This window comes from Triturus cristatus, chromosome 3_1 (assembly GCF_964204655.1).
Source record: "Triturus cristatus chromosome 3_1, aTriCri1.1, whole genome shotgun sequence".
NCBI classification, from domain to species: Eukaryota; Metazoa; Chordata; class Amphibia; order Caudata; family Salamandridae; genus Triturus; species Triturus cristatus.
This window is the reverse complement of record NC_140583.1, coordinates 769,844,366-769,863,550: the sequence shown is the minus strand read 5'-3', so window position 1 is coordinate 769,863,550 and position 19,185 is coordinate 769,844,366. Positions and strand designations below refer to the sequence as shown.

The window sequence follows — 19,185 nt, the reverse complement described above, 5'->3', positions numbered from 1 at the left end:
GCTGGCTGTCTCGCTGTCAAATTATAGATTTTGTCAAACCATATTCCTAGGTTCTTCACTTTTGGCTAGGGAACAGGTACTGGTCCAAGTGCGTCTGGCCAAAGACTGTCAAAACTCAGAATCTGACATTTGTTTGCAGTTTCCGTGTCAGTGAAATGCCCTGCATACCCTGCTCAGCAGTCTGGAGAAGCACAGCCTGGAAAGAACATCCCAGATACTGCAAGGAGTGTGCACTGTTTGGCTCCAGCACACCTCAAAGAGTAGCTACCGGAGTAGTGTGAAAATGTGAGCCATGCCATCTCCATATAAGGTGGCAACGGAGCCCTAGCACTGTTGGAAGGACCCCCTCTGGTGTGTTTGGGCAGTGGTGGTACAGATGGAGAGGTACTACGCCTCCTGGAGCTTGCCCATCCCTGATGACATGCCATCAATCATGGTGACAGATAATCAAGCCACCAATTGACTGCACTTTGGGCTATTCAAAACTGTGAATGACATTTCCAGCTAACCAATGACTGTAGGTGGCAGGTCCATTGCCCCAGTGGGCACCATTCCGCCAAGAGTGGTTACAGTATGTTAGAATTTGCTTCCATTATGCTACAGAAAGCATTACGGAGGACACCATTGTGCCAAGTATTCCCACATAATGTTCAGAATTATCATCATTATGCATAATTAGATTTGCCCCATCATTCATTATTAGTATATGTTTGAATATGCACATCCCTCAATAATCCTTAATGCAAACTCAGAGTTGCATCATCACTCGGTAATCTTAACTGCATACCCAGATTTGCACCATCGCCCAGTAGTAATCAGTACATGCTGATGTTTTCACAGTCATTTAGAAATGTCGACTGAATGGCCACATTTGTAGCATCACTCGAATTCTATTTTACGCATGGATTTAAATCATCACTTAGAAAGCTTGCGCATGATCAGTTTTGCAGCTTTGCTGAGAAATATTGGCTGAATGCACGCTTTTCAGAGAACTGAGATCTTTACTCACTGCCATAAGCATTCAGCGCAAGCCTGGGCTTGAGCGGTCTGATTCTACCAGTGCAAGTTTCTAAGGGACCATTTAACTGTCACTCGTAACACCCTAACACCTCTGCACCCAGAGTTACTGGTATCCCGGGTATTGATAGCTTGGGAGAGAGATAGAGGGTGGGATGTATGTATTTTGCTTTATTTCTTAATCGTCTAAGCTCCGGCACACAGTTAAATCTTAAAAACATAGAAATGAAAACATTTACACATCACCTTGACCGCTTTTCTTGTCTCTATTTCTAATTGGCAGCCATCCGTACATTACTGTTGCCCGTTACTCTGCCTGCGCTGTGTTAGGCTTGGTAAATGAATGCTTTAAAATGGAATGTACCCTTTCATTGTTCTCTTTCCAATGTGTTTTCATTATCATGATTATGAATTATGGAAAGTTATTTTGTCTGTTCGTCATCCTTCAAGGGTTCTGTCGACATATACTATTCCTACAACGAAGTGATGGTGTTTAAATCGAATCATTTATGTTGGTGAAATATATGCAATGTACATTTCACAACTGAAACAGTAATGCCTGATGCAGTGTGAAACTGCATGTTACTTCAAAAGGAGTACTAAAGTGGTGCAGAGGAATGTTGTGAGCTGAGTTGAGATAGAGTTGGGCGAGCCATTGAAAGTTGAAGACTGGATCTGGCTCAACTTGAGGTCCCATTGGAACCTTGAGCCCATAACGAGCCGAGCCTTCATGTGCCTTCTGCCTGCCACCCTCGCTCTACCTTTATGGACAAAGAGGTGAAAACAGAAAACCTTAATATTTGAGATAAAAAGGAGAGACAAACAGATACCCATTTAGTGAATGATCTGTACAAAGTGGAACCAGAACACTTGGATTCATTGCGGCATCCCCCGTAACTCAATTGTGTGATCTTAGGCAGATATTTCTTTTTACCTGCTTTTTCTTCACTATTGCATATAAAAGCACCTTCAAAAACGTGAAAACTGTCTTGCCTCTTAGTTCATTAATAGCACTACTGCCAGGGTGGGGGCAGAAATGGTTATAAATTCAAGTTAAAAACTATCACTTTTGATAAGTACGTCTCAGACAGTGTTTCCATGTGATTTATAATGTCAGCTTCCACTTGTTCAAGAAGTATGATTTACATCGCAAAAGTGTTCGCGGCTCGGCTCGGGCACGGGCTCCAAGAACCACCCAGACCTTTGGCTCGGCTCTGTCTTGGCTCGCACTGTTAATTTGTTGGATCGCTCACCTCTAAGTCGTGGATTCGTTTACCTACCTTCCATGAGATCATTCATAAGTTATTGTCCGTTTACTCCCTCCAAGTTCCATGTTTAATTTTCCAATGATGAATCCTAGGGGAATAGTCCCATTGTTTCCCAATCCCCAGGGACTGGGCACGAGCTCCAGCCTTCCGAGGGTGACTTTAGGCCTGGCTGGCGTGAGCAGTGGTTGCCAGTTCGATTTCCTGACTACATTCTATGACGTTTATCACAAACAACATTGTTTCTTTAATTTATAGACCAAATGAAACTTCGAATAGAAGAAAGGTAATGGATATATTTATATGTAGAATGTGTAGAGCCGTGTCATGGAGAGCCCCCCTCTCATAGCTGCCAAGGTTTCAGATTGCTATGTGTGACATTTTCATAATTTCAGTGTGATTAGGAGTGACACTAGCTCGAGAGCAAAATACAGCAATGAATAAGAGGGAAATATATACATATCAGAATTTACAGCCATATGAACAACAAGAAAAAGATTTTAAAACTACTGCAAAGCATCACTAGAAATTAGAGGGCACCAGTGCCCTTGTAATCTGATCGCACTGTAAAGCTGGGCAGGACGGCCCCCCTGCTGGAGAGATCTTGTTTTATTTGGCGCAGGGCGCCGCCCATGGTGCAATAATGAGGCAAAATGCGTGTCGATTAGTACGGGACCCCCTCCCGACCGAAGCTGTTACACTACAGTACTGTGCACTAACGTGTCACTGCTGAAGATGAGAGAGGCTGCTTGCTGCACAATAATTCCTAGAGTAAATGAGATCGTAGGCAGCCCAGAATGAATCCAATTTTATAGCAACCAAGCGCAATGACATACCTGGCAGATACGGAACGTGAGAGAGCCGTCACTGCTGAAATAAATGTAAAGGCGTGCGGCGGTAAAAATCAAGTAACTTTAAGTGCTTGTGCTGCAACTTCTTGGTGCTTGTGGGGGCGCTCAGTGGGACAGTCTACTCTAGCCAAAGATGGGCGATCAACTAAGTGACCCTGAGTGAGTGTAGAACGATCAGACACAGGGCAAAGATAGAAAAAAGACTGTTCACCAAACAAGCTCCTTCTGGCACCCTTCTGATAACTTTGAAATTCCCGCCTGTCCGGACCTGCAACGGCAGCAGTAGAGATGCTGATAATAATTAAACTCCGCAAGGATTGTTACGTCAAGGGGATGTGGAGGGTAATTTTTAATGAAGTCTTGCTGGGGACCTGGGGTTCACATTGTAAAATTCAAAAAAACCTTTCTTTTCCGTACCACAGCACGGCATTGTGAACCCCACCCATCCCCAGAGTGAATAAGTAATCACTTACTGCGGCGCCACCCGGGCAATGATTTTAAGGGTACTCACCAGCTGCACAGTCTGTGAATGGTGTGTGCTCTCCTGCTCTAGGCTACATCGCGGCTGCCACGGTCCCGTGAGTCAAGAGGGGCGTCACTCTTTCCATGGATCATGGGTGCATCAACCCACCATTCTATCTGCTTGGCGTGCATGTGGGGTAGGAGTCCTTGTGACGGAGCGCCAGGGATGTAGTGTGCTCCCTACTCTGCCCCCTCCACCGATGCGATACCGCACCACCCTCGGAGTACCCCTCGTGAACCCACACTCATTGCTTCATACTTTTTAGTCTGCTGTGGGGCATTGTTCGAAGGTTTCCAAATCGCTCTTTCATCACCATTTTCGGTGGGATGCGCGAATCACTAATGAACAGAACTGTCTGCATGTTGATTAATATCTGTACTGAAGTCATTACACTCGCACAGATTTATTGGTCTGTTGTGCTTCTCTTTTAGTCAATGTTAGGGTTTGCGTTAGATGAAGATAACACAGCAATAAAAAAGTAAATCATTGTGGGGTTTTCGCCACTCTGTGCATTTGGGATGAGCCTGCAAGAACCAGCGCCTGGATACCCTCACGACCCCGGTGACAGGCAGTGCTCTACATACAAATACACCTTACATTACATAAAGGTTTGCGGACCAAACTCACCTCGCCTTTGTGCCTCGCAAAATATTTGGTTTGTACAGCGCCGAAGCTTTCGGATGAATTCTGCCACATGGCGCTAGAGCAGTGCTCCGCCCTGGTGAAAGCCTCAGACTCCTCACGCCTCTGTCACACCCGCCTCCGGTCAGGACCCCAGTCATCGGGTATCTCTACGTAGATTCATTATAAATTTGACCGCGGAGATGAGAGCATAACTACCATTTGCCGCATTTGCTGCCTGACCCCTGCCCTCCTGCGCCACAGGCGCCAGCAGGACGTGACGTACCACGACTATCAAAAGTCGGTTGCTGACACTGGGCGCAAATTATTACATTGTAGCACAATTAGCAATGCTATGGCTTGACTTTCCGGGGGCAGGCGCAAATGAAAATGCATTTCAGTTGGAAGTGGCTTCCTCAAGAGCTGTCAGGTCAGGGTAAAGTGTTGAGGGGGCCCCCTGGAGCCCGGGGCCCCCCGCACCGCGGGGGCTGCGGGGGCCTTTGTTACGCCCCTGAATACAAGGAGAACTCTGGGTTCCATTCTGAAAGATCCAGACCTGCATGGTGAAACATAGAGAGGAGGTAGAGGAATTCCCCCAGACATATTTATATTTTGCTGCATTTCTGTAAGCTGGGTGGGACACACACTGAAGAGGGGAGAACCAGGCTTCCTCAGTACACTTCAAAGGGTGCTCTTTGATTCAGTAAGAGGTCACAATGAAGGGGCCTGGGCACATCTCAGGGAAAAGATGGGCTGATAAGGGAATCATAAGAAGTAAGGCTGGGGCCCTAGGCTAACCTTTTGATACAAATATCACTGTGGCTGACCTCCAGGTGTAAACTCTAGTCACTCCCATGGACTATGTTGTGGCGCTATCAGCTTTGGAGTCGTTCCTGCTGTGACAGATTGCTTTCAAGAGGAAGAGAGGGGTGACTGTGAGGTCCACCTCTCTACACTAGCTGACAGCCAGATAGCTTCCTAAATCATTAGGACTACTTGATGGCCTATGACACAAATGATCATCAGCTTCCAATAATACACCCACAGCAAATGACACCACTCAACTGGATGAAAATAAGTTACTTACCTGTAAATAAAGTTCTCCAGTATTGGTATCTTTCATAGATTCACATGCTTGAATCATTCCCCGTCATTGCAGTGGGAGTCCCACGGTACCATAATAAAGCTGTATGGAATAGTATCATAGCTTATAATGGCAATGGCAAGTCAGATTAATAGCCTAGCTATGCTCTTTTAAAAAAAAGACCAAACTTAAACTATAACCAATGGGGCATTCCCAACAGAGGTTGATTCCCTCAGATTTACGAGCACTAGTGGGAACTAATTATCCCGCTCTATGAGGGGAGCCTCTTAGGGGGGGAGAGTGGGTTGTATGTGAATCTATGAAAGCTACTAATACTGGAGAACTGTTGTTACAGGTAAGTAAATTGTTTCTTCTCCAGTATTGGGTACTTCATAGATGCACATGCTTGAATCATAATAGTAAGCAGTGTCTAAACATTAGGTAGTGTGATCTCATTACCCTTGTGGATGGTGGGTTAGTAATATAGGGGCCGATTCACAGAACTAATCTGAGATAAAATCCTAAACGTACTACTTTTGGTATTCACAGAACGTATAGTAGTAGTAAAGATTGGACTCTTAACTTTACTACTACTAAACTAAGATAAAATCCTAAACTTACTACTTTTGGTATTCACAGTAGGCATTTAGTAGTAGTAAAGTTAGGAGTCCTAACTTTACTACTACTAAATGCCTTTTGTGAATACCAAAAGTAGTAAGTTTAGGATTTTATCTCAGATTATTTCTGTGAATCGGCCCCTTAATGATCAGCATACGAATCATAATATTAATAGTAATAATAAAAATAATACATAAAACTAGTAATACATTGAAATATAAATATACAGTACAATCAGAGATCAGACATTGAGTTAGAAAACATTGAAAATAATAGAGGATCACCTCTTTGGAATAGATGCCGTAGCACTGCCTGTTCGACTGCCGCATCACTGCGGTGTGCCAAATCTAGAAAATAGTGCTGAGTGAAAGTGTAGACGTATTTCCACTTTGCAACATGGCAGCTTTTCTCCAAAGGAATAATTGCGAATAAGGTAGCTGATGTGGAGACTGCTCTTGTAGAGTGTGCCTTCACCTTAGAGGAGAGTGGTTTGCTCGCTTTGGAGTGGCAAAAAAGTATAGTTGCCGAGATCCATCTTGTAATGGGTGCTTTAGTAACAGGCATGCCTCGTCGAGCGTGTCTATAGGCAACAATGAGCTGTTCTGTCATACAAAATTGAGTTCTAGGAAATTTATATGCAAGGACTTTTGGGAAGTAGACCATTTCCCTTGGATTTGAAGATCCTGTAGATGTCCGCTCCAACCTTTCAGGGAAGATTCGGTTGTTATGGTGAAGTCTGGTATTAACAACAGAAATGTGAGGCCTTTGGAGATGTGGGAAGCGTGGACCCTAAAAGCTTAGACCATTGTAGTAGTTATTTTGTTAAGATCGTCGACAGACTCTTCCATTTGAATCCATTGGAGTTGTAGCTCCTCTTGCAAAGGTCTCACCTTCAGGAGTGTTAAGGGTAGGAGATTTATTGCAAATAACATCATCCATAGCAATGATCTGTAAAGACGCACTGAAACGGACCTTCTTTTGGAGCTTTTGAGAGCTAGTTGAAGTAATCTTTGCTGTATCTCTAAGGAAAGTAGGGCTTTGTCCTGCCTGGTGTCTAAGGTGGACCTGAGAAATGTTATCTGCTGTTGTGGAACAGTAGACGACTTTTGAGGATTCAGTGTGAGGCTCAATTTGCAGAACAGTGTAATTCAGTCTTTTGTGGCCTTGGAGGCTTGCATAGGGGTTTGTGCTTTTATCAGCCAGTCATCTAGGAATAGGAATACCTGATGACTTTGTCTTCAGAGGGCTGCAGCAACTGGTGCTAGGGATTTGATTAAAATTCAGGAGGCGGATTTGAGGCCGAATGGCAGTACCTTGAACTAGTGATGGGTGCAAGCTACGGTGAAGCGAAGGTACTTGCGGTGCTTGAGGTGTATGGGAATGTGGAAATATGAATCCTGCAAATCCAGAGTCGTCATATAATCCCCCATGGCTTAGGAGATGCAGGATGTCTGACAGAATGACTGTAAGGAACAATTGCTTTCTGAGAAATTTGATGAGTTTTCTGAGTTCCAGAATGAGTCTTCACTCACCTGATTTTTCCGTGATGAGGAAAACACAAGAGGAAAAATAAGAGGAAAAACCTGCATTCCTATGTTTGAAGGGTACTCGCTCTATTGTGCCCTTGGCGAGCATGATGAGGGCCTCTTTCCGCAATAAGTGAAGATTGGGGGGTGCACACCGTTTGCTGGTCTGTATGGAGGAGTGTGTATAAACTCGGGGGTATGACCATAGGTCACCAGATCCAGTACCATCTGTCTGTAGTAGTTTCCCTCCACTGGCGAAGATAGTTGGAAATGCGCAGCACACAGGATGAGAGAGGTGGAAGGTAGCTGGCACTCGATCCAGTTCACTGCTTCTGGGCGACGTCTCTGGACTTGGTAGGTTGCTTATGCCACGCAGTGTGCCATGTTTATGCTGCTGAAGGTGGAGGACGGTATTGCTGTTGTTGATTAGGTCTAAATTGAGATTGGTAGGGTTGGTATTGATGGCATCTTGGTAACTTCCTCTGTAGGAAGAGAGACCTCTGCCTTGTGCTACTCAAAAGGCAAATTTGCGGTACTACAAAGTGCCCAATGATTTTTGCAGTGTCTGTGCTAGTTTTGATGGCGAGAAGGGCATCATCGATGTGTTTTCCAAATATTGTGTCTCCGTCATATGCCATTTTGAGTATTTTAGAGCTTGACCTTAGCCCAAACACATACCACTGTGATGCCATATGTCTGCTACATAATCAGATAGTGTATGTTATTCTCTGACAGATGGGATAAGGGCAGTCAGGAGGAATGTGTGCTGTATTGAAGAACCAGCCACACTCTTCCCTTTCAATCATCGACTTCACAGATACCTTGACATGGCACGCCATGAGAGAATGTACGTTTTTTAATTCCTAGCTAAAAAGTTGATGGGATTGCCAGACAATCATGTAGAGGCGTTTTTAAATCTCCTTGGCTCATGTTTGCTAATTCCTCTCTCTTCATTCCTGCCCATAAACCTGTCAGTCATTACTTTGGCAACCTTCACATAAGGAGTCATTATGTCTAGAATCTACCTTTACTTCATGCTTTCTACGTATGAGATGCCTTGCCTTTGCAGGAAGGGTTGTAAGTTTTATTTCTAGCTTTATAGATTTCAATTTCAAAAAGTTAATGTAATTATTAATTTTGTTTCATTTTTCAAAATTGCAATACTAACATATTTAATGTACTTCAAATGTAATATTTTATACAAATTAATTTTTTTACTATAATGTCATTTTAAATTACTCTTTTCTTCCCTAGAAACCCCTTATCATCCATTAACGCTACCCTTTTCTGGGCCTTAACTACCCCTTATTTCCACTCACCATCCCTAAAACCTAAAAAAACCCTACTACCTCTTAATGCTACCCATCCTTGGATCCTAAAATGCCTTATTACCTTTAACACCATCCTTCTCACAACCGTAAAACCTTACTACCACTTAACGCTACCCGTCCCTGAACTGTAAAAGCCCTTCCCTTCCACTTAATGCTGTCCTATCCCTGAAACACCCATTATTACTACCACTTAATGCTGACCATCCATGAACTCTACAAACCCCTTTACACCCCTTAATGCTACCCATTCCTGAACACTAAAAACCCAATTATCCCTTAGCACTACCCTTCTCTGAACCCTAAAACTCTTGCTACCCTTTAATGCCACCCTTTGGTACCCTAAAATCCCTTACTTCACCTTAATACTACCCTTTCCTGAACCTTCTAAACTCCTTAATACCCCTTAACGCTCACTCAGACACTTTGCCTGCTGATAGCAGGTGAAGCCTAAGGATGAAATTCTGGGAAAAATTGTATGGACATTACATATATAATTTTAGTAAAACCACAAGGTCTTGGCTAATGCCAGACCTAAAAATATGGAATGAATTCTAAATGTATAAGCATGGATTTCAAGGGATTCTCTCGCAGAAAGTAAACACAGTTGCTGGTACCAACTAAAACTATTTTGATATACAAATTTCTCTTTTATCTGCAGCTACACAGTGAGAGGACCAAGACTGCTTCCCTTGGTACTAAGATGTACACATTTAATGTATTTCAAATTACACATTTACTTCTTTTTATACTTACCTCCTTCTATTCTTCAGGATTAACTGTTATTTGTGTGTGACTAAGTCATTTTTTTGCTATTCTTCAAACATTCCAGTTTCTTTAAGCTAGCATGATTAATGAGGGTGCTTGTGGTGCAGCCCTCTGACCTTAGGCTTCCATAAAAGGCTATTCTGATCTGGAACGCCTCATGGTCCTGAGAGAATTCTTTACACTAGAAACAAGTGGTTTCAAATGAAGACCTCAAAACTTGGGCTCTATCCATTCAGACTCACAGTTTGATGAATGGCCATAAGCTCCTGTCTTGAGGATCCAGATGAGTTCTGTCGCGCTTTCTCATACACGGAGTCATATATGTCAAGAACAGCATCTTCCACCTGCAAACAGAGGCATTACCAGAATTAAGGTTTATATTCTGGACAATAAGGTAACAAAAAGGCAAGAAAATGACCTTTCCATGCTTCTCAGTCCAAGTCAAGGCAGAGCTGGAAAAAACATTCCACTTCTTGAAGCAGGCAACTAGAGAAGAAAATTGTCTCTCCCACATTTGGGAAAACAGACTAACTACATCTGCATAAGACTGCAAACAGGAGAAGAGACATACTCTACCTGCCAAGGACATGCATGGGATCAACAGACCAACTTACATATATATGGCCAGAGAAAATAAGAACAGAGCAACTCTAGTTGTGCAGTACCAGAACTTGGAAAAGGATCAATAAATCTATTTGCAAACTTACACATGAGAAAATCTACAGGTGTAAATGTACTTTTTAACTTTTTAATAAACGTATCACTATTTCGGAGTGTAAATTTACTACAAAGTGTAGACTTACATGCCTCCACCCCCTCTGTTTAGTGGGTGGAACCAGAATAAACATAATTTACGACTGTAGAGTTACTCCATGTAACTTTACTACGGTATTTTACGTTTTGCACACATTGCAGGACCTCCGCACTCGGGCAGAGACCGTCGCACTCAGGTCAGAGACCTCCACATGGAAGGGGATAGGAGTATTGTATACACCTGAAACAAATCATACACATCGGATACCCATTACCTTCCAACAACATCTGCTTTGTCCCTCTTTAGCTTTCAGATTCTGCAGCCACCACATTCTGCCTGAAGGCAACAGACCACAGTTTTGAAGTGGAAGCAAAGTTTCACTAAACCCTTGAATTCAAATTTGTGGTAAAATGTTTACAAAAAAACGACATAATCTTCCTCCAGTCACCCTCAGTAGAACATAGAGGCAGCCTTATGGTAGGAGGTGGCAGACTCTGTAAATGCATTGGGGAAAAGAGGCACATACAATGAGTATATTAAACAAAAGTGGCAAGATGAGGGGAGGAGGGTGGAGGAGACGTTCTCCGGGATTCAGCCAGTTCTTCCTGGAGGACTGGGGGGCCAACCCTGTGTACACCCCTTCGTCTCCAAAGGAGGCAATGCACCCTCACCTGCAATGCGGACTGCCTCTTTCTGACAACACTAATGTGGTGCCAGGTAAAAGTCTAAACCTCTTTTTCTCACTTCCACTGAGATCAAACCTGCAACTGAACACCTTCTAAAACCAGCACAATAAATTCCTTTATAAAATTACTAATTATTTATTACTTCATACTTCTTCATACAGGTAATCACTCTTTCGAGTAGATTGGTTCCTTCAGCTGGGGCAGAGGTCATTGCAAGTGCAGCAGGGCAACACACCGGACAGGTTTTGCATCGCAACCTACCTACCCATAGAGGTATATCCTTATGCTAACAATCTGACTAACACACTACAAAAGATTTCTATCATTTGCTTTGTTAAATCCTAACAATATTTGACAGTGTGTTTTGGGATGGTTTTTAATTGTAGTCAAATGTAACATTGATATTTATGCTGTTACACTATTACATATATTTTTTTGTTGATCTGTTTAATAAATTTTGCAGTAGAAAAACATTTCACTTTTATACCACATACATAAATGCCACATAGCTCCCAATGCCACCCCAGGAAGTCTCTTTAGCAGCCATTCACACCATTTACTATATCTGCAGTATACATGTATATCCATATGCTTACAGGGATCCATCTGCATATACCAACTGCTCATCTATAGTCACCAAACTTGCACTTGCGTAAATAAACTTAATCGCATAATAGTAACGCACATATTTTCTCGAGAAGTACCTAGATAAGTCCAGAGTCCGCTTCATTTATTATAGAAGTTCGGCACATGAGAGCAAAATGCAAAAAGCAATTTTCACTAGCTTCAAACATATTTTAAGAAAACATAAAAGTTGCAACCCATCATCAAAAAAGAACGTTACCGAACTTCAGGCAGGTCCGTACTCAAGGCTACCCCCCAGGATAATTATTAGATACATCCAGATTGCAGAAAGACCATTATTTCCAAGATATTGACATTCCGTTAATTAAGAATATATATACAAAGCACCTCATCCCATTTGTCCCATCTGGGTAAACCTGTCTTTCCCTCTCATCCAGCCTCCAGTTCTTTATTCTGTGAGAGATCTTCTTCTGAATCAGGAAGTATATACATTTACAAGGCCACAAGAATCCAGTTCCAACTACTTGCCATAGGACATTTACGCAGCCATAATGTGTCCTCCCGCCTCAGCTCTAGCCCAGTTCGGTACAGAGCGGGTCCGGGCTAGCAGTGGTGGTGAATCTTTGGATTTCCAGCATTTCGTTGTAAGTCTCTTAGCCACCACCAGCCCCAGATCTATAAATCGACTTGTGGCTCTGTACTTTTTGTCTTGTGTGAACGATCCCAATATACATGTTTCCCACTTATTAGAGAGGCATCTATCAGTTGAAGCAGCAAGGTGTTGTATCACTCCCTCCCAATATCGCCGCAGATTGGTACATCGGGGACATTGCATGTCATTCCTATTAAACTAGCGAATGATTTTCTCTGGGCTTAATTACGCACGATGTTTTATATAACAATGTATTAATTTAAATCTGACATTGCTAGGGACTGAAGTGGGGTTCCCCAGGATTGTTTTCCATTCTGTGTTTGTGCATGGACGACCTAAGTCAAGTTCCCACTTAATACGCAGCGGGTTGAGATCCATTGCTGTGTGTAGGCGAAGTGCGTCAGAAAACCAGTGAGTGAAACCCCTGCCACTTCCCATGACATGTATATACAGGAGTACTACATTTGTTGGAAGTTCTTGTGTAATGTCCCCCCAGCTGCGCTGTAGTAAGCGAGGCGCAATGAGGAAGTATGCCTACTTCCTGCATAAGATCAGTGTACGGTATGAGCGCACCATCTAGATAGAGGTCACCTAGAGTATACAGTCGTGCCGTATGCAACGCATCAAGATCAGCCCATGTAGGTAGTCTGATGGCCCTCGGTGTCCCCAGTGGCTGTATCGCTGGAGCATAAGGTCTGATATTTCGAATGAGGTACAGGGAGCTACGATAACACCAAACGGCTATGCCTGGCAGCAGTTGGCGAGGACTAACCTTCTTGCCACGTGGGTGAAATAATGAGAGAATATTATGCTCAGTGTATGCTATATCTTTGCTCGCCGTGTCTGTTTAATATCGACCCGCCACCCAGCGTGCCCCCCATTGGACTTGTGATGCTAAGTAGTAATGCTCTGGGTTAGGAACTGTTAGAAATGGGGGTCTCTAGTTGGCAATGGCTGGCTACTGTCCAAGTAGGGACCCTTCTTCCTAAGTCACAGTAAGCAGCCTACACCCTTCGACAACCCCTGCTCAACCCTGTGGTAACGTAGCACGAGCAGCTAGGCTTATCTCAGAGGCAGTGTGTGAAGCATTTATGACCATACACAGTAATATAATGAGGAACACTACAAATGGACACCACTCAAGTAGTTATGAAAAATAGGTATTTTTTATATAGACTTAATCACAAGACCAATAACAGTGAAAATCCACAATACTATAAAAATATAATTACTTTAGAAATGCTGCAAGGGAAAATAGTTCAGGATGCACAAAATGATGTTTAGTTCAAGGCAGGGGTCTCTGCGACCCTTTTACTCACAAAGTATCTGGTTCCTGGAGCAAAGCAACAAAAATGTCGCTAAGGAGTTGTAGCGAGAAATTTTCCTCACGCTAACCAGCGATGCGTTGAATCCTTACCACGAGGGAGGATGATGCGCTGGGTTGCGGGCAGGACAAAGCGACAAACTTCCTCACGCTAAGCCGGTGATGCGATGAAATCCTTGCCGCGAAGGGAGGATGATGCACCGAGCCTGTTGCGTGCGCGATCTTGCTGCGTTGACAAAGATGGCGCTCCGCGAGGGAGCGACGATCCGGATTCGATGCGGGGAAAATGGCGAACGCTCGGCGTCCACGCTGCGATGATCCTGTTGCGATGATTTCAGATAGCGGGCGTTTTCAGGCCCGCAGACAGGTGCTGCGACGATCTTCGGGGTTAGCGAGCGCTCGGCGACAGCGGAGCGGCGATTTTTCTCACGCTCACCAGCTGCAGCGGCTCGCTAACGGAGGTTAGCGACGATTTTCAGCGCTCTCTTCTCAACAGTAGAAATAGAGGTCCTGGAACACACAGGAGCCTCACCTGCAGATAGTAATCCTCGCTGGGAGGAAACAGGAGGCTGATGGTGGAGTCTGATGTGCCTGAGACTCCAGCAGGAGGGTAGCTCTCTCCTAGCCCTTGGGTAGTTGCTGTAGCAAAAGAAATAAAAGTCCAATCAAAGTTCCTTTCCTCTTCTTGAAGTCCAGTAGTAACAGCTGCAGGCCAGTCCCAGAAACAGCACACAAGGCACAAGGACAGTCCTTCTCTTGCAGATTCCTGTAGCCACACGGACAGAGGTTCTTCTTGTTATCCAGGAGCAATACAAATTGTAGGGGTTTGTGCACAAATATTTATACCCCCAAAGTCTTTGTTCTTAGGGGTCCCAAGTCTCTGAACCCAGCCAGAACCAGTTCTGCCCAGCCCTGGAGCACTTTGTTGATCAGGCTGCATCCTTCCTTTCAGAAAGAGGGGGTCTGCCTCAGACGCACAGTGGGAGGTGGAGCCAGCTTTCACCTTGCCAGGCACAGCCCTATTCAAGTGCAGGAACTACCCCTCCCCTCACACCTAGGCAGGTCGCTCTATTCAACCCAGGTCTGACTCAGCCTGCCCTGTCCCTCCAAAACCAGACAGCCAATACACATAATAGCAGAGCAACTGGAAGGCTTAGGCAAGAAAGTACCTATACTCTAAAAGTGGTAGTTTCAAACCCAGAATATAAAAATAACCTTCACTAAAAGATGTATTTTAATATTCTGAGCTCAGGCATACTAGATTCGTTTTTCTACCATGTTCTGCGGGTCAGTTAGGACTATAGGATGTAATAGCCCAGACCTCCCATTCTGGCCTATGGAGAACAGGTAGCCTTACAGTAGTGAAAAACGAAATTGGGTGTAATTCACTACTAGGACATGCTACATACAACAGGGCATGTCCTACCTTACACATACAATGCGCCCTATCATAAGGGAGGCTTACATGATGCCAAGGGAAGGTTTTAGGGGCTGGGAAGCGGGTGCACTTCACAGCCAAGATGGCAGTTCTGGACTGCACGCAGACACTGCAGTGGCAGGTCTGAGACACACTTTACAAGCTGCTTCTGTGGGTGGCACAAACCAGTGCTGCAGGCCCACCAGCAGCATTCGGTTTACCAGCCCTGGGCACACACCGGCCACGCTACTAGGGACTAACAGGTAAACTGAATAAGCCAATCATGGATGTACCAATTCATATGTCATCTTTCCAAAGGGAGCATTCGCGCTGTGGCACTGAATGGCAGCGGCACAGCGCCCAGAGCATCTATCACCAGCAAAAACAGAGGAGACAGCGAAAAAAGGAAGGGAGACTCGCGCCAATGGTGCCAGGTCTAACAGGAACTGCGAGCCCTCCTTGTTCCAAAGGCAAATATAGTTTTGTGAAACCCACTCTACATCTTGAGGTGCTCCTTATTAGATCTCAAAACATGCGTTTAATCAACCGGGAAATGGATGGCGGCAAATACAATGGAAAATTTGTGAAATAGTAAAGTCGCTGAGGGAGCACCACCATCTTAATAAGTGACACCTTTCCCGCCACCGATGGAGCGAGAGTTTTCCAGAACGTTATCTGCGATGACAGGGAAGTAATCGCCCGTGTAAAGTTGCCATCAAGGAGATCTTGTTCTGCATGGTATATCCTAATACCCAGGTATCGAAACATAGATACCTGTCAAGTATCAGGGGTCCCATTATTAGTGAACATTGGGTTTGGCGTATTAGGATCAAATGGGAACAAGCAAGACAATATCCCAGTTAACCCGCAGTCCTTTGAGACGTGCAAAAAGATTGAGTATAGTATCTGGGACCTTTGCTACATTCTTTACGTATAGTAGCAGGTCATCAGCGTAAAGGGAGATTATGTGCACTTCATTTCCCAGAGGGATACCCCAAGGAGCTGCAGAGGCTTGCATCGTCAATGCCAGGGGCTCTATCGCCAGCAAAAAGAGAAGGGGAGAGAAGGGGCAGCCTAGTCTAGTGCCCTTTTCAATGATATAGGCTGTGACACCAAGCGTCCCGTCATGATCCTTACAATCGGATTCTTGTACAGTAGCTTTACCAGTGTAATAAAGTGGGATTCCAGTCCGTATCCAGCCAGGATACTGAAAATAAAGGGACACTCCACTGTACCAAATGCCTTCTCCAAACCAAGCACCATACAGCCAGAACTAGGTCATGCTCTGAGGGGCATATCGCATGATTCTGATCAATCGGCGCAGGTTGAGAGTTGTGGATCGGTCTGGAACGAACCCATTCTGGTCCTCGTGTATTACATGGGGTATTAATGGTGCCAGACACCCGCTAGTATGCTAGCCAGAACCTTATAGTCCATGTTCAATAATGCCAGTTGGCGGTAGGTGCCAAGTTGCGTGGGGACTCTGTCTGGCTTCGGCAGTATAACTAGTGTGGCCTCGCACATAGAGGCCTTCAAACGCTGCAAGCGCAATGCCTCATCGTATACTTTCTGTAATCTTGGCGCTAAAACGTCTGAGTACACTTTATACATCTCTGCAGGGAAGCCATCTGGACCCAGCACCTTACCCGATGCTAGGGAGCGATTCGCTCCCTGTATTTCAGTCATTGTTATTAACTCATTTAGCTCTGTACGCTGATCAGGAGTAAGCTCAGGGAAGGAAAGGCCATACAGAAACCTATTTACTTCTGAGCCCGAAGCTTCCAGGGATGACTGATATAACGAGGAAAAGTGAAGAACCAGTTCCCTGTGTATTTTATGCTGGGTGTATTTTATTGAACCGTCAGGGGAGTTTAATGCCATGATGGGGTTGTGTGGTCGCTCCTGTTGAATCAACCATGGCAGTATAGTACCAGATTGATCTGCCAGCGCGTGTGCCCTGGCGGAGTGCGCCTCATAATTGAGGCACCTCAGCTTTTCGATTAAGGTTGTATGTGCTGTCTTCGCGGCCAAGTGCTGTGGAGAGCAAGAAGGATCAGAAATTGTGCGCGTCTCTAGCGACAGTAAGTTGCGCTCCAGTTTTTGGAGCTCTCTTTACCTGTCTCCGCATCCCACAACCCTGTCCCAAGCATCTTCCCCTGAGTACCACCTTAAATGCTTCCCATTCCAGCAAACTGGACGACGTCGTATCAGTGTTATGCATAAAATATTCTGTTATAGTTGTGAAGAGCTGAATGTCCCATGCTAGTGATACAAAATGCGGGTTGTGATCAGAGTGTGTGTGGCCAAGATAGTCTGCCTCCATCACGTATGATAGCATATTAGGTGTACATAAAATTCTGTCAATACGAACATGTAGATCATGGGGTGCAGAATAGAAGGGAATACTCTTGTGTGCTAGAGTTGCAGTCTCTCCAGATATCCACCAGCCCCCATCCACTGGCCCAACTCCTAAGTAGTGAGGACCCAGCACATGCCATTGTGCTTCTGAGTGGTGGAAATGACCGATACAGTGTCGTGTCCAGCACATTGTTAAAGTACCCCCCTTTTACCCAGGGTAATTCACACCATTTAGAGAGTATTGTGGACAGCTTACTCCAGAAGGGCTCCTTCTGTATTTGGTGCATATATGTTTCCTAGTAGGAGACATCTTCCGTCTAATCTACTTTTAAGGAAAATGTATCTGCTCTCAGCGTCTGCTACCACCTCTTCAACTAGGAGGGTGCCCAGTTGAAGCCATATTAGCATTCCTCGGGCAAATGAGGAGTAGTTTGTGGCATAGACATGTCCTCTCCACCTGCGCAGCAGCCTAGTTTACTCCATATGCATTAGATGGGACTCCTAATTGTACAGTATGCCATTTAAGATTTTTTTTTTTTTTTTAAAGGTTTTATATAGCACTGGCTAGACCCGGAGGTATCAGAGCGCTTTACATGAGTATAAGATCATATAGTTGCAGGTTACATCGTTACAAAGGTTACACGGTTATTAGAGCATGGCAACAAGATAAGCGTATACGGCGTATCTGCGGGAAGGAGTGCGAAGGCCTCGTGCATTCCATGTTATAATAGTGATGTCATGTTTTGAGCATAGTCGGGTGTATAAATGGAACAGAGTTAATGTCGTCAAGGTGTTCGTAGTGCAAGGTATCATTTGGAGGCAGCAGCAGCCAAGCACGAAACCGCCCGATTAAACTTCTCTTAACTCAAAGCGCCAACATCTCAAACATGTATTACCAAAAGAGAGGCCCTTTCAAAAGTGAGGGACTGCCCAAACCTAGTGCTATGGTGCACATGAACAAAATAATCCCCTGGAGTATAAAGGAGTGAGGGAACGTGACCTACAGTGGCTTTCCGGTGCAACACACCTATCCAGTAACAAGAAAAATCATTGTCACCTGTGATCTCTCAACTGTGTGGTGGGTAGATGATCACCCAGTCCGGCTTTAACACCCAGAGTGACCAATGTGTTCCCCCAACGCCCAATCCCCAACCACCCCCGCACTCCCTAGTCCCCGGCACCCACACCAGCGCTCATCAACACATAAAGAAAGCATAGAGAAATCCAGCAGTACACTGCATCTCAAAGAATTCCACTCGCTGCCTGTGGGGTGACCTCCGGTAGAGACAAAGAAACAGTGTTGGATGGGCAGGTCCTCAATGAGCCCCGTCCTCGGAGGACTGGACTGACAACCTCTCTTTATCAGACTCCTTAGCTAAGTCCGAAATCCTTTAAGCTTCTCGGACATCCTATTGCTGCTCCCTAATTATTTGTTCCAGAATCGGTACAGCCATTAGTTTGAGTGCTAGCTCGTTTCCGCTGTCTGCGTTGCTCAGCAGTGGGTGCTATTTCTCCTCATGCATCACCACAACAAGTTGGCCTGGGGCCAGATAACTTCCCATTAGACTCCAACCAATCCCAGGTGTCTTGCGGTGTTTCAAAAAAGCCCGTTTTACCGTCAGCTATTACACGCAATTTCGCAGGATTGAGGAAGGAGTATTGGATGTTCAGTTGCCGGAGCTGCCGCTTCACTGCCAAGAAGGAGCTTCGCTGGCACTGCACCTGACAGTGTAATCCGGAAACAACATCACCTTAGCATTCCCAACTTGGACCTCTCTCAGTTTCTGCATTTCCCTTCAAATTGAGTG

General features: G+C 44.7%; 1 protein-coding gene across 1 annotated transcript in view; it reads right to left on the bottom strand.

The window, feature by feature from the left end:
• Positions 1–19,185, bottom strand: part of TSPAN32 (tetraspanin 32) — a 537,989-nt gene that overhangs the window by 134,032 nt on the left and 384,772 nt on the right. The window contains exon 5 of the mRNA XM_085644943.1: positions 9,844–9,945. Within this exon, the coding sequence (XP_085501069.1) occupies positions 9,844–9,945 (102 nt within the window). The remainder of the gene's footprint in view (positions 1–9,843; positions 9,946–19,185) is intronic.